Source organism: Papilio xuthus, unplaced genomic scaffold, assembly GCF_000836235.2.
Source record: "Papilio xuthus unplaced genomic scaffold, Pxut_1.1 DF825946.1, whole genome shotgun sequence".
In the NCBI taxonomy this organism is placed as follows: Eukaryota; Metazoa; Arthropoda; class Insecta; order Lepidoptera; family Papilionidae; genus Papilio; species Papilio xuthus.
In genome coordinates, this window is record NW_013532703.1 from 1618628 (window position 1) to 1640178 (window position 21551).

At 37.7% G+C, this 21551-nt stretch overlaps 1 protein-coding gene across 1 annotated transcript in view; it reads left to right on the top strand.

Annotated features, from left to right (window-relative positions):
* Positions 1 to 21290, top strand: part of E(Pc) (Enhancer of Polycomb) — a 55794-nt gene extending 34504 nt beyond the window's left edge. The window contains exons 3-16 of the mRNA XM_013321479.1: positions 11903 to 11992; positions 12576 to 12724; positions 13503 to 13615; positions 13941 to 14129; positions 15127 to 15235; positions 15642 to 15711; positions 16261 to 16391; positions 16736 to 16824; positions 16938 to 17118; positions 17280 to 17722; positions 17825 to 18662; positions 18768 to 18885; positions 19016 to 19934; positions 20066 to 21290. Coding sequence (XP_013176933.1) covers positions 11903 to 11992; positions 12576 to 12724; positions 13503 to 13615; positions 13941 to 14129; positions 15127 to 15235; positions 15642 to 15711; positions 16261 to 16391; positions 16736 to 16824; positions 16938 to 17118; positions 17280 to 17722; positions 17825 to 18662; positions 18768 to 18885; positions 19016 to 19934; positions 20066 to 20255 — 3629 coding nt within the window. The 3' untranslated portion in view covers positions 20256 to 21290. The remainder of the gene's footprint in view (positions 1 to 11902; positions 11993 to 12575; positions 12725 to 13502; positions 13616 to 13940; positions 14130 to 15126; positions 15236 to 15641; positions 15712 to 16260; positions 16392 to 16735; positions 16825 to 16937; positions 17119 to 17279; positions 17723 to 17824; positions 18663 to 18767; positions 18886 to 19015; positions 19935 to 20065) is intronic.
* Positions 21291 to 21551: the final 261 nt, after the last annotated feature.

Genomic DNA, 21551 nt, shown 5'->3' on the forward strand with positions numbered 1-21551 from the left:
ATGTTTACGTTCTTAGTTCCCAGAAGGTTCAACACCATATTATAAACGATGACTGTACGATTTTATATAACCAATGTTATATTATAAATTATGTTCAAGTCTGTAAAGTAATGAACCATATCCATCAATTTAATTACATTACTTTATGTACATAATAACTAAGCTAGCTTTAAATTTAATCACAACATTGTATTGCCTGCTTTATGTATAGGTATTACTCGTGTAACTGCAAAGATTATAATTAAAGCTAATGAACACGTGTGTTAACGCACAAACACATGGACATGTCATTTAAGTATTCAGTTAAAAGTAGGAGGTAACTTCTTAATTATGGGTCGTATTTAGATCTTTACTTTAGATTCAATTGAGATTCTCTCGTCTTTCTATATCATCACATCGTACGTTTCTTTTGGGATAAACATAGGTAATACTCTTTCTTACATGTATTTTGAGTGTTCAAACCCAATATTACAGAATTACATACTGCTTACTTTCTACAAATCTTGTCTTTCTACGAGGACCTTATTAGATTGTTTAAAATTTCCTTTAAATAATTGAATTAAACACTCCGCACGTGAAAGGATAATCGCGCGCTTTTGTAATACGACTTTTTAACAGTTCCGAGACTGGTAGAGTTACGTTTTCAGCGGAAAACATTCATTACTAAGAACCCCAGCGCAACCACGTTTCCGCTGTGTTTGTGTAAGAATATGTAGCGATATAAGTAAAGCTAAAAGCTTAAAATTACTTTTTGCGATAATTTTATCTTTAAACTTTTGTTAAAGAATAAAACGCGGTTATTTAAACAGCAGGGTATAAAATATGTTTTTAACGTGCTTTTTATTTTATATTCATCAGAAATTGTTTTGTCAATTAAACTTTTAGACGAATCAAGTAACTTCGGACTCTTTGAGGTCTCAAACTTTTAAGCGTAACTTTGAAAAACGATGAAAGTTGGTTTTATTAAGTTGGTCGCCGCGGAATTAATAAAGTCTAGAAATAAACATAGTCTACGTCGCCCCCCGGATGGTGTAGCTTTCTACCTGTGTGGGAAGAGCCTTCCAATGCAAACAATTAATTCATTCGTCTTTATAATATTACTACCTATGACTTGACTTGACTTAAAGTCCTATGTTCCCGTAGTGGGGTAGAGGGCGTCCACAGTGCGCCGCCAGTTCGCTCTGTCTTGGGCCGGATTGCCTTCATGTCGACTGCTACTGAGCGCCGCCGCTATTAGTACCTATAGATTACAAAAAAGGGATATCAAAATTATAAAGATAATTTTGCAATGCAAAAATGAATGCAAAATATGTCCATATTCTATATTGACCATTTTACATATTTGTTTTTTTTGCAAATATAGCGAGGGTATTATGTTTTGTATTTTTAGGAATGTCTGTCTTACAAATACGGTAAATATTATCGTGTTAAAATGTATAAAAATACCAAAACATCGAGTCTGCAATAAACAAATCTGCTTATCAAATACGCACGCCCAAACAACTTCTAAGTATAAAATACATCCACTCGTTTCAGTTCACGCACTTTTCGTATTATTGTGATACATCTTATTTTAAACCTTAAACGAGAAGTATAAAGATAGTTTTTGCGTGCACCTTTCGCGCTCCCCCTTGTTCACAAATTGATATAATGCCCAAACCTTTTCCTTTGCCCTTAGATTTTTGCTACACTTGTTTTTAATAAGTTCTATTTATTGAGATGGAATATCCTATTAAAGTACGTTTTTGTTAAATTTAAATACCGTACTCGTATTTACAAAGTATACTTATTTTCATTTTAAACGATATTTATTTTGTTATGTTTTAAGCGTTTCGAAAAAATTTGACAATTTTTCATCGATGATTTCAGAGAAAGTAGAGACAACAATATATGTTTTTATAAATGAGTAGCTGTCGCCCGTGACTCTGTCCGCGCGTAATTAAAAAAAATAACGTATTTATTAACCTATGTGTTCTTACAGACTATATTCTACATATATGCCTATTTTCAGCGCAATCCATTCAGCCGTTGAGAAAAAGAAAAGGGCTGTTTTTAAAGTGTTCCAGCCATTATTCCAATTTTTCTCACCTTTTAAACCTTCCCTAGACCTCCACGAATATTTCAAGACCAAGATAAGATAAATTCGTTCAGTCGTTGTCGAGTTTTAGCGAGACTAACGAACAGCAATTGGTTTTATATATATAGATAGAAGATAGATATAGATAAAAACGATGGCTATGGAAACCCACCCTTTTACGTATATATATAGACTCGCGTTAATTAGTAAAATTACTTTATAATCATTTAGCGAATATTTAATGATAAAGATTTAGAAATATTCTAGTACTCGGCTATGTGTTTTGTATAATTCCGACTGTGTATAAAAGTTTAGGGGAAAACGAAATCGTATCTACAAATAGTTGTTACGAAGCTACATTTGGAAACGGAAAGTTATAATGGTATAGGGGTTGTGCCGAGTCGAGGGGATTTGCCTGTGCTGTGGTTGTGAAATTTGTTGCAACACGTACATATCCCAGCCAGACATGCGTGCACATATTTACATACTTATTACTCGGGGGTGTTGTATTATAATTTATTAATTTGCGCATAATAGCAGTGTATTAGTTCAAAGCATAAATTCAAAAAATAAAATAGAAAAAATTAATAAATATACTATTTATTATATATCCTATGTCCGTCTCCTGGCTCTAAGCTACCATATCGGTAAAGCCGTTCTTGAGTTATAAATAGTGTTACTAACACGACTTTCTTTTATATATATAGATTTACACTAAGGGTAGGCAGAGAGAAATATCTGCAATTCTTAAGTTACTATGTGAGTAATTACTATCAGATAGCATTACTACTGAGCTTATTAAGAAGAGTATGCGTAAATGTGCATCTGGTCTTTTCACAAATTGTTTGATGGTAAATACTTATTACGGTAATACGGTCGTATTGTTAACTAAATGTATAGTCTAAACTGATAATAATAAACCTAGTCTATAACTCCTTAATTGATAGACCTTTTGGAATTAAATTTATGTTACTATTGTTAAACTGATATATAAACACGGCTAAACACTCACGTATATTCGTCCGGTGGCGGCACCGACTAGTTTCGAGCCCATCGGGGGCCCTTCATCAGGATGAGTGGTACTGGTATTATTTCGCGGACGCGGCCCGTCGCTCACTCAAAGTTTGAATAATTTAATAGTTACAATTGTTAATTAATTACAAACAAGTCAGGCTAACTTTATCTAAAAGGGTTTTTGTTACATATTCAATATAGTTACAGAAAAAAACTTTAACAAAGATATATGTGTTTTTCCAGATTATGTTCTACATCCATGCCCAATTTCAGTGAGATCCTGTTAACTGTTGTGGAGATGGTAATAACCAACATCCATACATCTAAACTTTTGTATTTGTAATATTAGTATGAATTTCCATTCAAATTTTCATAGTTTCAATGTGCAATCAATTCTAGTTTTAGTCGTATGCGTCCAACAAAAATAAAGCTTCTGGAATCGTTGCCAGATCTAGCGGAGGCCAGACTACCCTTACTTTGGCAAAATTGCAATGCAAAGTTTATTTTCAATCCTAAACTCGAAATGAATTTTTAACTCGGTGTATTTAATTTGCAAAATATTTAACCTGTCTTGAATTTAAATCCCGGCACGTTTGTATAATCGACTTTTTTTTTTATAGAATTCCAACTTCAAAGGAATTTGAAATTCACTCTTTGAAATTCTTGCAAGTTACATTCAACGAATATTCAAATATATTGAAACGAGAACATCAATTGCTTTGCTCAGACAACCTTATGGAAATGTTAAATATTAAAAGTATTTAATTCTCGTACATTCCAGTATCCAATATTGTCATAAAAACTTAATATGTATGTATTTTTTTGTAAATTTAATGTATGGTTAAGATTTTTAATTAATTTTGTTAAAATAAATAAAATAAATTTACTACAAAAGTATTCATTTCTCTGAACAGAGACAATCTAATTTTATAAATGCGAATGTATGGACGTATAGATAGATGGATGGATGTTTGCCAGAAGTTTTATGCAGAACGGCTGCATGGATCTCGCTGGAATTTGGCATAATTGTAGAACATGGCCTGGAACACATAGGCTACTAATTAAGTTTTTTTTAAGAAGACAGAAGCAGTCGCGGGCTACAGCTAGTAGGTATATAATGAAACATTCCGTGCATACCCAAAAGAGGAAGCCGCGAACACGAAATATCCTAAAGTTGGCGCCACATGACAAAACTCACAACTGTATAGTTGGCGAAATTGGTTTTATACTAAAACCTCTATGCTTTCGACCGTGTTAACTATTTTTGAACCAAAGTTATCTTTAGTTGAAGTAAATGACTGAATATAAAACAATTATTTGTTCTTTGTTAATTTAAAATGTATTGAAAACTGTTGTTTAATGCCTGTGTGAACGATTTATTGAGTTTAAAAGTGTTGTTTTCAATCATCGCTCGTCGCGTACACCATTGTCTGTAATGATTTATCGCCTGACGGATATCGGATACGATGAACGATTGTCCCAATTTATATATGTACGTACATATGGATGGAACGATCTCTTTCTGTTATAGTATATTAAAAAAAATGTACAGTATGTACTGAAATGTCTGTATATGAAAATTAATATCTATTATAGAATCCATTTTGACTGTTATTACTTAGAACATATGCACCAATTGAGAAATTATGGAGACAGCATTGTGTTGTTTTTTCTTTAATACCAATTTTTTTGTTTCTTTTTAATATTAAATATATAATGAAGCCTTAACTAATAACACATATAAAAAAATACAGACGAACTGATAAGATCTTTTTTGAAGTAGGCTAAAAACCGGTTAGCCCTATAACGACTTTCTACTAAATATTTAACGCTCAATTTGTCAAAATTTGTTAAAAGCTTTATGCACTTTCGTTCAACAAATGAACTAGCACGGCGCTTTAATTCTAAACCGTCGTAATAGAGGCGGCCGCTACAACAAGGGTGTTCGTTAGGCTTTGATGCGAATCTATAAAGCCCTGTTTTCATTTTCTCTTTTTGTATTCTTTATCGTTTATTATTGTAAAAAAGATAGGAACTTTCAAAAGCAACCTAAAGTTATGTTTTCTCGTCGTCATTGTCGCTATGACTGGTCAAAAGTTTTTTTAAATACTTTGTATGTCAAAATAAAAAGACAAAGGTAAAGGAAGACCAAAAAAGTATGGAATGACTGTGTGAAAGAGGATATGCTTAGGAAGGGGGTAGACTCGGATATGACTTCTGATAGAGATGTATGGAGGAGTAGTACATACTGTGCCGACCCTCGATAGGGATAAGGGCAGGTTGATGATGACAAAGTATTTAAAAAGTAAACTACAAAACTAATTCTATTAGAAGAAAAGATGCCTGCGTTTAACTAAATAATCTGGTAATAACTAAATTATCAAATAAGTAAAAATTTCTGTAATAAAAGTCCCGATGAGTTTGTGAGCTAAAATTAATGATAAGTATGGCCATAATAATATAGATTATGGCGTCTTCTAATATAAATTCAAATTACGTAGACTTCGTCGCGGCGCTTACTAATCGATGACTCATGTTTAAGTATTTACTTACGAAAATGCCTTATCGAGTCATACTCGACTCTGATATTGAATAATGCTATTTATGATTTAAAACATATTTAATAGTAGACCTATAGTATAAATATAAAAAATTAAATCTTATATATAAAAAAGAAAGTCGTGTTAGGTACACTATTTATAACTCAAGAACGGCTTTACCTATACGGCTGAAAATTCGTGAGAAGGTAGCTTAGAGCCAGGAGACGGACATAGGATACTATTTATTTTATTTTTTTTCGAATTTATGCCTTGAAGAGCTGCTTTTTATTTAACTTACTAATGTTATAAATGCGAATGTTTAGATGAATGTGATGTGGATGGATGGATGGGTGTTTGAAGATATCTCTAGAACGACTGAACGGACCTCGATTAATATTTGCCATACATATAGAATATAGTCTGAAAGAACACATAGGCTGCACTAAATAAGTTTTTCTATATATCCACGCGGACGGAGTCGCGGGCGACAGCTAGTTAGTATATAAAATTTAGACGTCTAAATTATTGCTATAAAAGTTGACATTTGCGTGTGTGTTTGTGTCTATGTGAACAATTCAATTTTAGAAAAGGATTAATGATTGCTTTCTACATCAGCAACTTTCCGTACGTTTGAAAAAATCGCTTCGAAAGCGATTTGTTCGTTTCATAGCACTAACAGCAAAAGCATTTTAACGCAACGTGGTGCATTCTGGTTAGTGTTTTAGGCTATTATTGTATATGTATTCTGTATTAATCTTAATACCCGGATTTTAAAAAGCAATAGGCTTTCAGATGTCCGTCAAATATTTCCTGTAAAAATAGCTGTAGAGATGTGTTATCGGTACGTAATTTTGACGTAAAGGTAAAACTTATTCATTTCAAAATATCCCTTTATAATAGTATAATTATTTTACATAACTATACTATATTTTACAGTACTATGCAAATTTTAAGTGCAGTTACGTGTATATCGCTGCAGGCGAAACTGCATGAATAACCTTGTCAAGTAACGGTATAAGTAAGCATTTCACAGTACCTCCCCACTTACAATTCAGCTCTACACTCTAAGTGTATCTGAAAAGCGAAACTATGCAATGCTTGAGAAAAGTAGATTTAAATCCCAGTATGTAAGCATAGCAAATAGCGTAGTTCTTCACAATAATCTTATTTCTTACTAATACAACAAATGCGAATGGTGGATGGGTTAGGGTATCTCCAGAACGACTGTATGGATTTCGCTGAAATTTTCCACAGATGTTGAACATAGTCTGGAAGAACACATAGGCTAGTAATAAAATTCTTTTTTTTTATTAGATTCGGACGTAGTCGCAGACGACAACTAGATTTATCATATGAAGTGGCGAAAAAAAAATTGATTTTTTTTTAGTTAAGCTCGGATGGAGTCATGGTCGACATAGTTTTATCATAAAAATAGCAAAGATAAAGCATTACAGTTAGTTATTTGAAGGTAAAGAAAAAACTATTAGAAATATTAAAAGGTTGAAATTTATTACACACTACACTGAACATGACTTACAACTTCTATGGTATCACTATAGTTTTTAAAGGTAACAAAATCGGCTTATCCTAATTGAGTGCCGTCGATAATTAACGGATCAAATAAATTACAATTTATGTGCTTTTTTGTTGACTATAAGTGGAAATAAATCTTTTGTACTTTATATTCAACAATTGTGGTATTTTAAAAGAATCCATTCAACCGTTATTAATTTCCGTAACCCAAAAGTTTTTGTGGGAAATTTAAGAGTAGAACAAAAAGTTTATTCGAGCGAGCGCAAAAGAAAGGAATCAAAGTAGGTCGGAAACCTAAGAATCTTTATTGGCATCGCTTTCAAGGGAATTATATCATTCCTTTTTATTACATTTTTCAAGTTCAATTTGATAATACAAGATTCTAATTCAAGTAAAGTTGTCCTACAGTACGTTTATCGTAAATGGGTAGCTAATTAAGACGACTTTCTATTGTAGCATACAGTTTAAACTGAATAGTCAGTCATTTCAACATGACAAAAAAACATATTGTCGTCTCTGTTTTGGCAAAGATGAAAGACAAGGATGACGAATGGGTCCGAATGTTCAATTAAAACTGAACGTGTGTAGACGACTTAACATTTTTATAGTAATAATTGTTATAGTCACCATCACAAAAAACTATAAAACCTAGCTTTAACACATCGTTTAGCCGACTAATAGATTGTGCAAATGTTTTTAACGTAAACTTGCAATTTATAGTATATAGATGTATGTGTGGCAAGCACTCTCGTTGTCATTGTAGTAGTGTCGATATCGTTTACTAGCTAACGTGGGGGCCGCACGATACTGCGGCTACCATGCGTTATGAAAATATGGGATATTTATATATATTTCCTGTTATCTATAATATTTATGTTTTAAAAATATGGTCTTTGGTTTTACTGATGTAGACCGATTTTCGAAATTAATAGAAAGAGGTTTATTTTTTATTGTTCTCTCTCTAATGCAAACAATCGATTTATATTGAAAGGTACAGCTTTTGAAGCAAGTTATTTTCTTAAGGTCTAAATGTCTTAAGGTTTAGTAATAATGGTAGACGAGTCAAATAAGGGCCCGTCTTTGAATCAGTATGATTCAGGTGATTTTAGCCGTGATTTTCTAAACATTTCAGAGATAAAAATATATCTTTGTATAAACTTTCTGGAAGTGGGCACTTAACAAATAAAATTGAAGTGTGTATATAATATCGAAAAATATTTCACGAACATATTTTTTTTGTTTTATAATCTTGTTTATAAATGTTTGTCTATCTGTTTGTGTGCAAGTCGAGTTTATTCAGACTAATTTCCGAAACGGCTCGGCTGATTTAGACGGAGAGCTCACGGCAAGGTAGCTAATGAATGCGGGATTTTTACAGGCTACTTATTTTGTTTAATTCTGCTGACGAAGTCACGGGCAAGCGCTAGTAGATTAAAATAGTATTCAAAGTTATATTACATCGTGTGCGGCGCGTCGTCGTCTACGTACTCGTCTGGTTATTTGATTACGCGACGAGCGACGGCACGACCTTCCAGAACGACATCGGCCGCCGCATCGAATAGACATGTTACACAACATCACTGGATGCCGACCATTACAGATTCGTACCGCTCTAATCTCGATTTAAATCTTTAGCTCTGAACGTACAATTTTTTACGGTTTCTCCGACTTTTAGCTGTAAGCTTTCATGACATTTCTCCTCACTTTTTCATGAGTGCAGATTGTAGAAAGTTTCGCACGGGCATTTGCCGAAATTAATTGAATTTTCTCTTCAAAACATATGTCTCATCTTGTCTTGAGATAATAGCGTAAAAAATAGTATGAATCATCATTTGTATATTAAAATTGTTGTTGTGCACGTGAGTTATTTGCGTTGCTGATAACAAAAAACCAATTGTTAAAATTCTTGTATTTGTTTCTGGTAATCTACGGAACGGCTAAATCCACTCTGATGGAAAACTTTTTTCTTTTTTTGTGAAATTCTGCGATGACGAAGTCGCGGTCGACAGTTAGTTCTCTACTAAAAACTTGTCTAGTCATTGTGTTCACATTTTGCAGAGCTCTATCCTTCTAATCACGGTAATTGTACTTTGATCTTCGTATTTCGTGAGATAAGAAACGATCAAAGTTTTTATTCAATAACTTTAGTTTTTACTCTTGAAGTGTTTACAAAGTATAGAATCATGAGAAATATTAGTGTCTTGTTTGTCTTACGTACCGGCTTTTGGACTGGTATTATTCATGTTTTCAAATACATCCAAGTAAACATTTTTTTTAATATAAAACTAACACCTATTTTGGTTGATATAAAATTAACGTACATCTGCATAACATATGCAGAAACTACGCATTATATCTCGAGATGGTTTTATTACTATAACGTATGAATTCAAACTATTTTCTTATATTATATTCTTTCGAATGTTTTTCTACGAATTTTGAGACATTAAGTGGTTAATTAGGAAGCCTTTTAGTGTAGATTAATATGGAATTTACATTAAACATATTTAAGTAACTTTTAAATACTCCACATAATTGTAAAATATATAGTTTTGTTGTAAATCTGCTATTTGACCATTTATGTATTAATTTCCATTGACGTTAGGTTTTTACCTTATCAATTTCTGACATCAGGCGTACTTATCCCAAAAGGATTTCCCTGTTCATCCCCCAGTTATTTATTGCTGTTGCTGAATCTTGTACCACCCAATGGTCGGCCGGCTGATTTATATACCTAAACCCAACTGCAAAGCATTTTGGTTTACGATTTTACGTCAGCTATTGGATTTTAAATAACTTCGAAAATGATTTTAAAAGAAGCCAGGATTTTTACAAGTTACGCATTTAAACATAAATGAGTAAAACAAATCTTACTTCTTACTAATATTTTAAATGCGAATGTTTGGATGGATGTGTAGATGTTTGTTTGAAGGTATATCCAGCTAGATCTCGCTGAAATTTAGCACAGATGTAGAACATAGCCTGGAAGAACAAATAGATAACTAAGTTTTTTTTTATTCCTCGTGGACGGAGTTGCGATAGCTGCTAGTAATAAGAAAACTTCAATTGGTGAATATAATAAAAATGATATTAAATTTCATGAGCTAATATCATGTGTTTCTTTAATGTACAGTTTATTTATGTTGCAAAGTTGTTGTAATTAATTATATCTCGTTCAACTCGTTAAAATCTATAGTGTACTTATGTTTATATACAAGGGTTTTGAAAAGGTATCTAGGTTGACTAGGGTTGTTATCGCCTTGTAAGAAACACCCCTGTATATCGTGTTTCGTTATAATAGGGGGCGAGAAAGTTTATCATCCTTTGATAAATCATGACAGTATAACATTTATAACGATTAATTTTGTGTTGGTAAATTTTCACCTTACTAATGCTCAAATTTCACACAAAAAAGTTGCCAATTTTAGGTACTACCAAGACTATTTGGAGGAAAATTTATGAAAAAATTATTACTTATTGTCGCCCGACCGATCGCTGGAAATTAAAAAGAAACATAATTAGTAGCTTGTGTTCTTTTAGGCTATGTGTTCTAAATCTATGTCAAATTTCATCGAGATCCGTTCTACAGATACCTTTGAACAAACATCCTTTCATCTAAATATTCGTATTTATAATATTAGTGAGATAGGAATTTTATACGGGAGCTAACCTAACATAATCAAATTATTTTTGTTTATTTTATATTTTATACATCACGACATATATTCATTTCTTTCAACATAAACCTATGTAGTAATTTATTGTTAGCCAAGGTTAGAACATTGGAAGCATCGTCAGTCGACTCTCAGTGTATATAAAAGTTAAGTTTTGTGTTATGGGCTATAAAATTTTACGTTAACCTTTAATTAATCGTCGTTGTCATAAATCTTAGCTGATCTAATTTAAAAGTAGATTTTTAAATCTTAGTTAATTTTAGTTTAGTACTTAGTTAAGTTTAGTTTAATCTTAGTTTAGTACTTAGTTAAGTTTAGTTTAATCTTAGTTTAGTACTTTAGTACTAAAGTTTTTGATATTTCATTAACCAGAGATAATAATACTTTTATACACCAGTAATTCTAGGATATTTTGAAATGTCTTTCCTTTTTTCTAATTAAATAAAATTTACTGCTTTATTTTCAACCATTATGAAGAATATAATTTCATTATACCTGTCCTAAATTTATGAAAGTATGAAGAGATAAAAGCCACAAGGAGCTCTTACAGCGGCTGAGGTCACGTGAATGAAACTCCACGTTAAATAGGACAGTTATGTAGAACGAATATTTTTTGTTAATAAAACTGTATATTGAAAATATATCGTATACATAGGCTATCGATGGATTTTTTTTTTCAAAAGCTTTACCGTAAACGAAGCCTTTTTATACGGAATGGGGTTAACATACTAAAGCGCTCGGTAAACGAGAATTTTTTTGTCTCATTTTTCGTGTCGGTCCAATTATTTCATGGTCTGCGGCTTTGTTTTAATAATATTCTCGTTTTACTCTTTAACAAATATAAAATGTGTTTTGTATCAATGTATGTCCTGATTGAATTTTGAATTTAGTAATCATATCTGAAAGAAATTAGGTCACACTAAAACCTTTTTGATAATCTGATCCAACATAAAATGTAATAGATTTTATCCGTTCATATGTTACGCGCGTAGATTATTCCCAAGTCCCTATTTAAATTAAAAAGTATTCGTTTGTTTTATGGTAGTTTCTCTTCTATGTTGCAGTGCTGTGGGAGGAGCAGGAGGCACCGGAGTACGACATCGATTCGGAGGACGAGAGATGGCTGAAGCAGCAGAGACATCCAGAGCTCACAGGTATGCCTCAACTATATAGTTAACTAATAGAAAGAAGTATGGTGGAATTACGTCTTCCACAATTAAAGCCATTGGGTATTCGCTAATTTGCGTGCGATTGTAGCTGTTTCGGTCGAAAGGATGTTTCTATCAATCCTCTGGCGGTCCAGGCGTTAAGATGCGACGTATGTCACGGGACGTGGCATTAAGAAAATTTACAAACAATCCATCTAAAGTACTCATAATTTTTATATGGAAAAAATTTAAGAGCGAATTTTTAGATAAAATTACTTATTTATTAACTTATAAATTTTCTTATCTTACAAAATTTTGTGAAAACAAAAATAATTTTCTGAGAACAAAGTAAGTATTACTAACTTAAGTAATGGCTCAATTGAATATTCCGTCTCAAACGCGTAACGACAGTGTTGAATACGTGGGACGGGTTCTCAAAAATCTATACCTGTTTAGATAAATTGGTTCGTATAAGTAAAAAAAAACCTTTATAATATCTTCTCATCTTGTTTATAAAATAAATGAGATTGGTAATAATTTGGCGGCAATATTTGTGTGCAATGTGGTGAATGTGGCATTGGTTGTACAGAACTAAAGTTCGAGCAAATGATGGACAAGCTGGAGCGCAGCTCTGGTCAGACGGTGGTGACGCTCAACGAGGCCAAGCTGCTGCTGGAGCGGCACGACGACCTCGTCATCGCCGTCTACGACTACTGGCTCAACAAGCGCCTCAACACGGTGGGCCACTACATTGTTCACACTCTAGGGTAGGCGGGGGCTAGTTGAGCGGCCGGGTAAGTTGGCCCAACGCCATAAACTGCGACTAAACGGGCCATGCGAGAAAAGTATGGTACAAAAATGTTACCACGCTACACTAGCTAGTAATAACTTGATAGAGACTGGGCGGGCTAAGCCTAGTTCCTAGTAATAACATCTAATTATTACGTGATGGTGTATTTCGTAGAGTACGGAGGGGTATTTAGACAAGCGGGTAAGATGACAGTCGCTATTTGCGATACTAACCGCCGTTTGCTAGTCAATCTAATACCGAAAAATGTTTAAAGGATATCCTTTGTACGATAATCTAGCTTTGAAAGGTAGCATCTCGTTAGTAGACGAAGAATTCTTAAATCTAGGACTCGAAGGCGCAGTATTGTGTAATTTCTCATCATCAAAACAAATATTTTAGTTATACAAGAAGTCGCATTATCATCGCTATTTTCGTCAGGCTTCTGATCGGCATATTATGTAAAAAGGCGTCTGTCAAAATCCAATCACCGATATACCCTTGTCAAAAAAGTTTTTCAATTTTGCCGTCTTCAATCTAAATGTTGTCGGATCTTGTAAATTTCAGTGTACAGAATTGTCAACTGTCAAACGACCATCAAGATTGTATCAAGGAGCTGTTTCCACTTGACTAAAACTTGATGAATGATGACGAGTTAATTAAAATTTTATTCATTTTATAATAGTGTAGAGATTATTCTAGTTGTATATAATAATTAATATTTCGCAGCAACATCCTCTGATCCTGTCGGTGAAGACGGAGCACCGGCCCGGGCAATCGTCGAACAATCCCTATTTAGCATTCAGAAGAAGAACAGAGAAGATGCAGACCAGAAAAAATAGGTTAGCATACACACTATGGCCACTGGGTCTCTCCCAGATTTTATATCTTTCTCATTGTTCCATCAGTAAACAAACAAGTACAAACTATTGTATAATCGAAAACCAATTCTAGTACGCAATAGTTTGTTACTCTTTGGAAGTTTCGAGAAACTAAGAACAACCAAATAGCAATATACATCAAGATAGCAGTATGTGCTGAGAAAATCTTTCATTTAACATTCTCTTTGATAAAACAGAGACTATTATTATATAGATTAAATTATCGCACTTCTGCTTGCTGATGTACAGGGTTTTGTAAGGTTATGAATAAATGGCCTTGTTGTAGGAAAAACGACGAGAGTTCGTACGAGAAGATGTTGAAGCTCCGTCGTGAGTTAGCTCGCGCTCTCACACTGCTGGAGATGGTATCGAGACGTGAGCGGGCCAAGCGCGAGCTGGTGCGCCTCACAGCACTGCTGGCGGAGCGACGGTACGCAGCTGGGGACTTCACCGCACAGCTGCCGGAACCCGCCAGGTAAAGACAACACATACAGATCTCACGAAAAGGTTCCAAAAAGACATTTAACTCTGTTCATCCACAAATTGTACCTGACTTATAGACAATAGAGTTATGTTAAAGGTATGGTCAATATTTGCTAGTCTCAAAGCATAGTTCTATCTTCAATGATCCCCAATCATATTAAAGCAAAGAAGAACTTTTTCTCGCAAACCACTTTTCAAATCTTACGGGTTTCGATGAGCATCCTAACCTTACATTTCTCTTTCTTGTGAACGTTTCCCGACCAGTTTTCCTCGTACCTTAGTCCACCTGGACGTTTTTTATAATTGTCGGTATGAACAAATAAAAAAAATAATAAAAATTTATCAGAGAAAACGTTAAGGTTTGCTTAAGTTAGTATTAGTTTGTTGAAAAATAAATAACTAGAAGCCTTTATAAAGTTGGAACACACGTCATTGCGTTATTTTATAACTACGCTACGATTCTTACTTGAATCCGGGAACAGTCTGTTCCGTAGAAGCTGTTTTATTTGCGCTCAAGTGCTCTCATACTGTTTCACAACTTTGAGTATATTACACAACTTTACTCTCGCTCTAATATAACTCTCAAACATTTTCTTCAACACAGATATAGTTATATAATATTTCAGCTGAAAGCATCTTATTTTTAGTAAACCTAATTATTTTCTTACGAGTCGAAGAATCTTCTTATTATAATATTTGGTAATTATATTACTTAAAATGTTTTACTCTCTACTTATAGCTGTTTAATGGTTAGTTAGTAGTCACTTAGTGTAGATATTGAATCTACACTTTGGGTCACAAATAATGACTATTACAAGACTCTGATTGCGCCTGCTAGTCTTAATTTCAAGTTATTACAAAAGCAAGGTGAAAAAAACCTTCTCTATCTGTCTACCCCAATAGGCAAATGTACTATCTCTTTTTTTTTCTAGAAGGACATACGAGCATCGAATCGCCTAATATGAATTAATTTGTTATTATTTAAACAGGCAATACAACACGGTGCCGATATCGACGTTAAGCTTTCGTCGGGAGGCGTACGCGGTACAGCACTACCCGCCGCGCGCCCCGCCCACACCCGTCGACCAGCCCAGGCAGGTGAGGACGCACACAAATATACATTTTATCACATCACATTACATTACTAAGAAGAACCAGGAGATATCAATTAATAATAAATTCGATGAAAAACTAATTAAATTGATAAAATGGTATCAAAAGACATCAACTCAATGTTAGTGGAAAGTTTCTGCTCAATTTCAACCATAGGAGAAATATTCCACAACTTTGAAGTAGAAGTTTGACGTATTATATCATAACTTTGTGTTGGTATTTATAACTTTGAACTTTAGAAAATACTTGAATTGACGCTTCAAAAATCTTAAACTATACGAAATCCTCAGTTGTAAAGTTTCATAAGCCTTTTTTTGTACAAAAGGCAATAGTTTTACCAGAATGGTTGTCAAAGTGCGTGGTATTATTCTCGTAATTGGTTGCCTTACAGCGAGAGAAGCGTCCATACAAGAGACGGAAACACAGGCACCACGCCGCCGGCTCCGCGCAGGGGCTGCGAGGTGAGTGCACACACAGACAACCACTTTTTTATATATACATAGTATATTTTCTATTTCCAATGCAATCTATCCTTATTTAGTGCGCTCACCGGTCCTAATCCGCATTCCATATCTTTTATAAGCGTGTTTCATTTTATATATTATTTTATTCTCACACTTTAAAACAGTTTAAATATAAGTTATTTCGATTCGCAACTTAAGTAGTATTTCCACACTTCAAGTTTTGTTAACTTTTCTCATTATGCCTCAGAGTTTGTAAAGATTCCTTTAAATTACCATATTATTAATAAATTTCCACAGTACCTTTTCATTATAAAGAGAAGTCGTAGTATTTTCAGAAGGAATAATTATTTGTGTGCTGCCAAATTTAACAAGCAATAGTTCCAGCGATAAAGTACCGCAAGATAAATTTTATCAACGTCAAAAAATTGTTTTTTTGGTCCTTCGGTTCCTTGTTTGGTTGTAATTTTTTGGTCCTTCGAGCCGTATAATATCCAAATGCATATTAAATGTAGTTGTTTAAGAGATATACATTGTTTTATGTTTCAGATTCTGGTGTGTGTACATCATCAGACGAGGAGGCGAGCGTGTCCGCGCCCAGCGGGGCCAGTCCTCGCGCCGAAACCTTTGATGATGGGCCCTTCGCCTTTCGACGCAAACCCGGCTGTTACTATGAAATGGTTAGAATTTATAAAAATAAATAAGTACGAAGTCTATGAGTTGTCTGTGAGTATGTTTTCAGATCCATGCAGCCGTTCTGGAGATACCTTCTAATAATTATCCATCCATCCAAACATTCGCATTTATACTAGCTATGGCCAAAGACTCCGTCCGCGTGGAATTAAAAAAAAACTTAATCAGTAGCCTATACGTTTTATTTCAGACAATCATGATCCGTTGAGCCGTTCCGGAGATACCTCCACACAAACATCCATCCATCCATTTAAACATTCGCATTTATAATATTAATATGCATATGCATTTATGAAAATATACTGATAGGTATTTTTTTTTTAATTTTCAGCCGACTTCAACTCTTTGTGGTGACCCTGTGGATCCTGACAGTCCATCAAAGGAAGGTCTTTTTGAACACGAACTGGATGAAAGGCATAGGTAAATAATTAATACGGTTAATTAATCAAATTTCTCTGTTACATATGAAGAAAATGACAAATACCAGGATACCAAATGGTTAGGATAGTAGAGACTGATGTGATAATTTGCAGGTTCACGCTGACATCTATAACACAACCGTACACGCGGTGTGTGGGGTTCGCGCGGCGGCGGCTCGGCCGCGGCGGACGTGTGCTGCTCGACCGCATCGCCACACCGCTCGACGACCTCTGGCCAGCGCTGCCCTTCGCCTTCCCCAGCTCCAGCGAACACCGCAAGCTTAGAGACGAAGAGGTACACACGTTTTTTTATTAACAAACTAGCGGTTGATCACAACCCCGCTTGAGAAATCTGGCTAGAAGGCTAAAGAATGACATCGGCAACTTGTTCAATACTTTCTGCACAGAAGAGTTTTCGTTAAAGATATCTAAGTTCACTGTGATTTCACTTTGCAGGTGGAATTGGAAACAAAAGCGCATCGCACCCCGAAGGAGATGACGCGGGATTACCACACCGGCGGCAAGTACCCCTGGCGCCACGCCTTCCGACGGCATCTCGCGCGCAACCCCGACCTCTGGACCGCCGTCCTCAAGCCGGACGCTGACGTCAAACCGGACGCCGATGTCAAGCCGGACGATGATTTCAAGCCGGACAAAGTGAAACAGGAGCCAATGGATGTGGACGAACCGTTACCGGACGCTACGTTACCTCAAGATGTTACAAGTGATATTAGTGTTAGTGCGAGAACTATAGAGAGTGTGGTGAGAGAGAACCTGCAGCGTGTGATGCGCAAGCGCTCCTGGAGCGGCTGCAGCCACGACAGCTACGACTCGGACGAGAGCCTTCAGCCTGTGGAGAAGGAGTTCGAACAATTCATCAATGAAGTTAATAAGAAATGGTAAACAATCATCTTTTACTATCGCCCTCCTTTACATAATAAAATTATAAATGTAAATACCCTTTTAATATTTCATCTAAGTCAAGCGTTTGTATATTTTAGGTTACATTTTCGACCGAAAACACCACCAGCTTCGCCACAGCACGATTCCCAAATGCCTGATGATCAATTTCCCCTCACGACGGATACTCCATTTTCTGTTGAATTGAGGCTAGCGGAGGAACCTCCCTCGGGAGTGGTGGATCCATTTATAACATCAGAATTTACACTTGGAGACCTGTATACGGAGCCGTTGAAGCCGGACGCGGACCGCACCGGAAACGGCCTAGAGGGAGAGAACCTACTCGGAGATATTTCCATTCTATCGGAAACGGACCTCAAAGCCATAGAGGACGTCGAGCTGTCAAAGGAGGACAAGAAGATTACAATCAGCGACGATCTACTCGAAGAACTGGTTAAAGACGTGGACAAAGATCCTTTTTTATTGCAAGGCCAGAGCTCGGATGGGCGTGCCGGCTCTGGCCCGAGGCGGAAGCGAGCAGAGGAAAGGTTCGGCTCGAGCGTCGTACACATATCGGCCGGTAAGGAGCCGATATACGCGGACAAGCCGGACCCTCCCGCGCCGCGCACCCCGCCGCCTATTGAAACGCCCAAAGAGGTCAAGGCGCCCGCCCAGCCGGTGCCCAACTCCAAGATCATCGTCGAGGAGGTCAACGAGGTGCCTCACATCAAGGTCGAAAGGAAGAAGAAGGAGGACACGATAGAGGAAATCCAGCTGGCGCCCGGCGTGCAGCTGAAGACGGTGCAGACAAAGCACTCGCCGCTTAAGAAGCATATAATCACCTCGGCGGCGCACCGGCGCAGTGCGGACGTCGTTGTCACCTCGCAGGACTCCAACCAACCCCAGATAGTCACAGTCGCAGTCTCTGATAGTTTGAAGGTAATTTTACTTTCATTTGATCATTTACACTTGATTAATTACTTGCTTTGGCAAAATAAATAAAGGATATAAGATGACAAATAACATGTATTATAAATTTTAAAGGTGCGCTTGGCGAGTCAGGCGGCGGCAGTGAGTGGCGCGGGCGGCGGCGCCGTCGTGGGCCTCATACAAAACGGACCCTTCACCGCGCTCGCGCTGCCCGTCTCGCAGCGGGACGTCGGTACGCACGCCTCCTGCACATACCTGCCTTGTCCTGCACCACGCACAACATTCACCAACTCATTGTGTCCCTCTGATTATATAGATATAATCAAAAACCAAAAATAAACTCTTATTCATCATTTCTGCAGTGGCAGCCAGCGTGGGCAACGTGGGCACGACGAGCAACGTGGTGAATATGGCAACAGTCGGGAGCGTTGGTAGTGTAGGCACCGTGTCGAGCGCGACGGCGACGCGGCGGGTGGGCGCACCGCTGGTGCAGCTGGCGCCCGCCGCACTCGCTCACAAACCGCTGCAGCTGCATCCGCCTCCGGCCGTCGTGGTGGCGCCCCACGTGCACCACGTGCCCTCCAGTAAGCTAAAGGTGCTGCACGCGCACCCGCTTACGCACACGCAGCGCGCGCAGCTGCTGCAGAACCGCTCCCTCGCCCAGCTGCCCACCGTCGTCTCCCTCGCCGCCCTCGGAGACGGGAAGCCGATCCTCAAGGCCGCCCCCGGCTCCGTAACGCAATATTTCGAGATTAAAAGCGGCCAACTGGGCAAGGGGCCGCACCTGGTGAACGTGGTGCGCCAGCCGCCGCCCGGCAAGGCCACCGTAGCCCGGCTCGACATCAACGAGGCGCGGAAGCGGCAGGTGGTGTTCGACGGCGCGCTCAAGGGCAATATGACTACGGCGACGCGACCGCACCGTGTCAGCGTCAGCCTCGACGGGCGGCAGATCGTGCGCGCCGCGCTGCCCGTGCGCGCGCCCAGCGTGCGTCACCAGATACAGCTCAAGAACCGCACCGTGCAAGTGGCCGCGCCGCTCGCCCGCCCCGCCGAGCCCGCCACGTCCATCACCATCGCCGCGCCCGCGCACACCTCCATACCCAGCTCCGTGGTCGCCAACCTGCTGCACAAGAACGTGCAGCTGCCCAAGGGCGGGCAGAAGATCGCCATCTCCGGCCCCGGCGGTCTCGCGGGCAACGTGCAGGCCATCGCGTTCTCCACGGCGCAGCTCAAGGCGCGTCAGGCGAGGCTAATCACTCAACCGCGCCCACCACCCGTTGCGTGAGTATTGTTTCGTTCTTTCCTTGCATCTTGTGTTTCGACTTGAGTTTTGAAAACACGATCTACACATCATTTCAACATATTATACTGAAGTTTACATAATTAAAATGGGTTATATCTTTCATCTCCAGCGAGATCGTGGAAGCGACGACCGCGCCGGCGGCGTCGTCGTCGAGTCTGTCGAGCGGGCTGAGCGGGTCGCTGCCGGGCGCGCTGTCCGGCGATGCGCCGCTAGAGGGCGGCGGCGAGGGCGAGGACGCGGCGACCAACGGCGCGGTGCGGCGGCGCGCCGGCGACACGCTGCCCATGGAGGTCACGTGACAGCCGGCCGAGCGCGGACACCAGCCGCCCGAGCCCACCGACACTACCGACACCCAGGGCCCGCCGCGCCCACATCGCCCGGAGCCCATACTCGCTTTCTAGCACAGCTCCGGCCCCGCCCCGGACGGACGCACCCCGCCGCCCCCGAACTCGCCCACGCCCACGCCCACGCCGCGCCCACCGCTGCAACACGACCCGCGCTGATGGAGGTCTAGCGTCATGGAGTTTTACCATACATAGATCATGCAGAAATAGCGCACTGTTTGCAACTACGTACTATCAATGACCGAGCGCTTCTTATTTCTTTGACGAAGCATCGATTCTTTTATACATTGCTTGCCTCTACATTGCTTTTCTGACACATTGCAAATCTTTAAGTTTTATTAAATTTCTAATATCGACTCATCCCGGTCTCCTGCGGGGCCTCCATTACGTTTTGTACATATTATGTTTTTTTAAGAAACGTGTGATATTAAAGAAGTAATGCCCTACATTTAATTAGTTAATGTACCGCGCTTAGTTAATTTTATGTTGCGGGGGGGTGAGCGGGGCGCGGGGCGGGGAGAGGTGGTGCACGTGAAGTTAACTAATGGACAGTTATGTTTTTTTTTTTTCGTTTTAATTTTTTTTAATGAATTTGTACAGTTGTTTAAGTGATAGGGCCGCACGTGAGATGTAAACTCGCGTGTTTTTTAAAATGTAAAATGTATTATGCCCGATATAATCATTACCTAATACCAAATATGATTCCATTGCTTTGGCTCTCCTGGTATCCGTGTATAATATGTTTATAGCGACGTCATTAAGTAAAAAAAACAAGGAATAATTTTAAGTCATTACTTAATTATCTAGGTATTTATTAATTATTAGAAATTCTTACATCGAATTTGTTGAGGAACGCAAGTTGAAATGATCATTCCTTTGTTTGTTATTGATGTTACGTAGACAGATTTGTTAAAGACACAAGAATTATCTGTTTTTACAAACATATAAATTATTACTTAATTTAATAAACAGAAAATATTGACAAAAAAATTTCAAATATTGCAGCCAATTAAAAAATACAAACGAGTTTTTTATTACAATCATAAAAAATATCCAATTTTTATTAAATAAAAATATATATAAATTTAAATAAAAATGACCGATGTTTGTAATTGACGCAGTCTGTTAACAAAACTGTTTACTCGATAGCAAACTTTTTATATATTTCTTATGTATTATATATAAATGACGTATTCAAACTAAATTCAACGGCCTTGGATTTATCGCCCTTTTGGATGTTAATTTTAAATA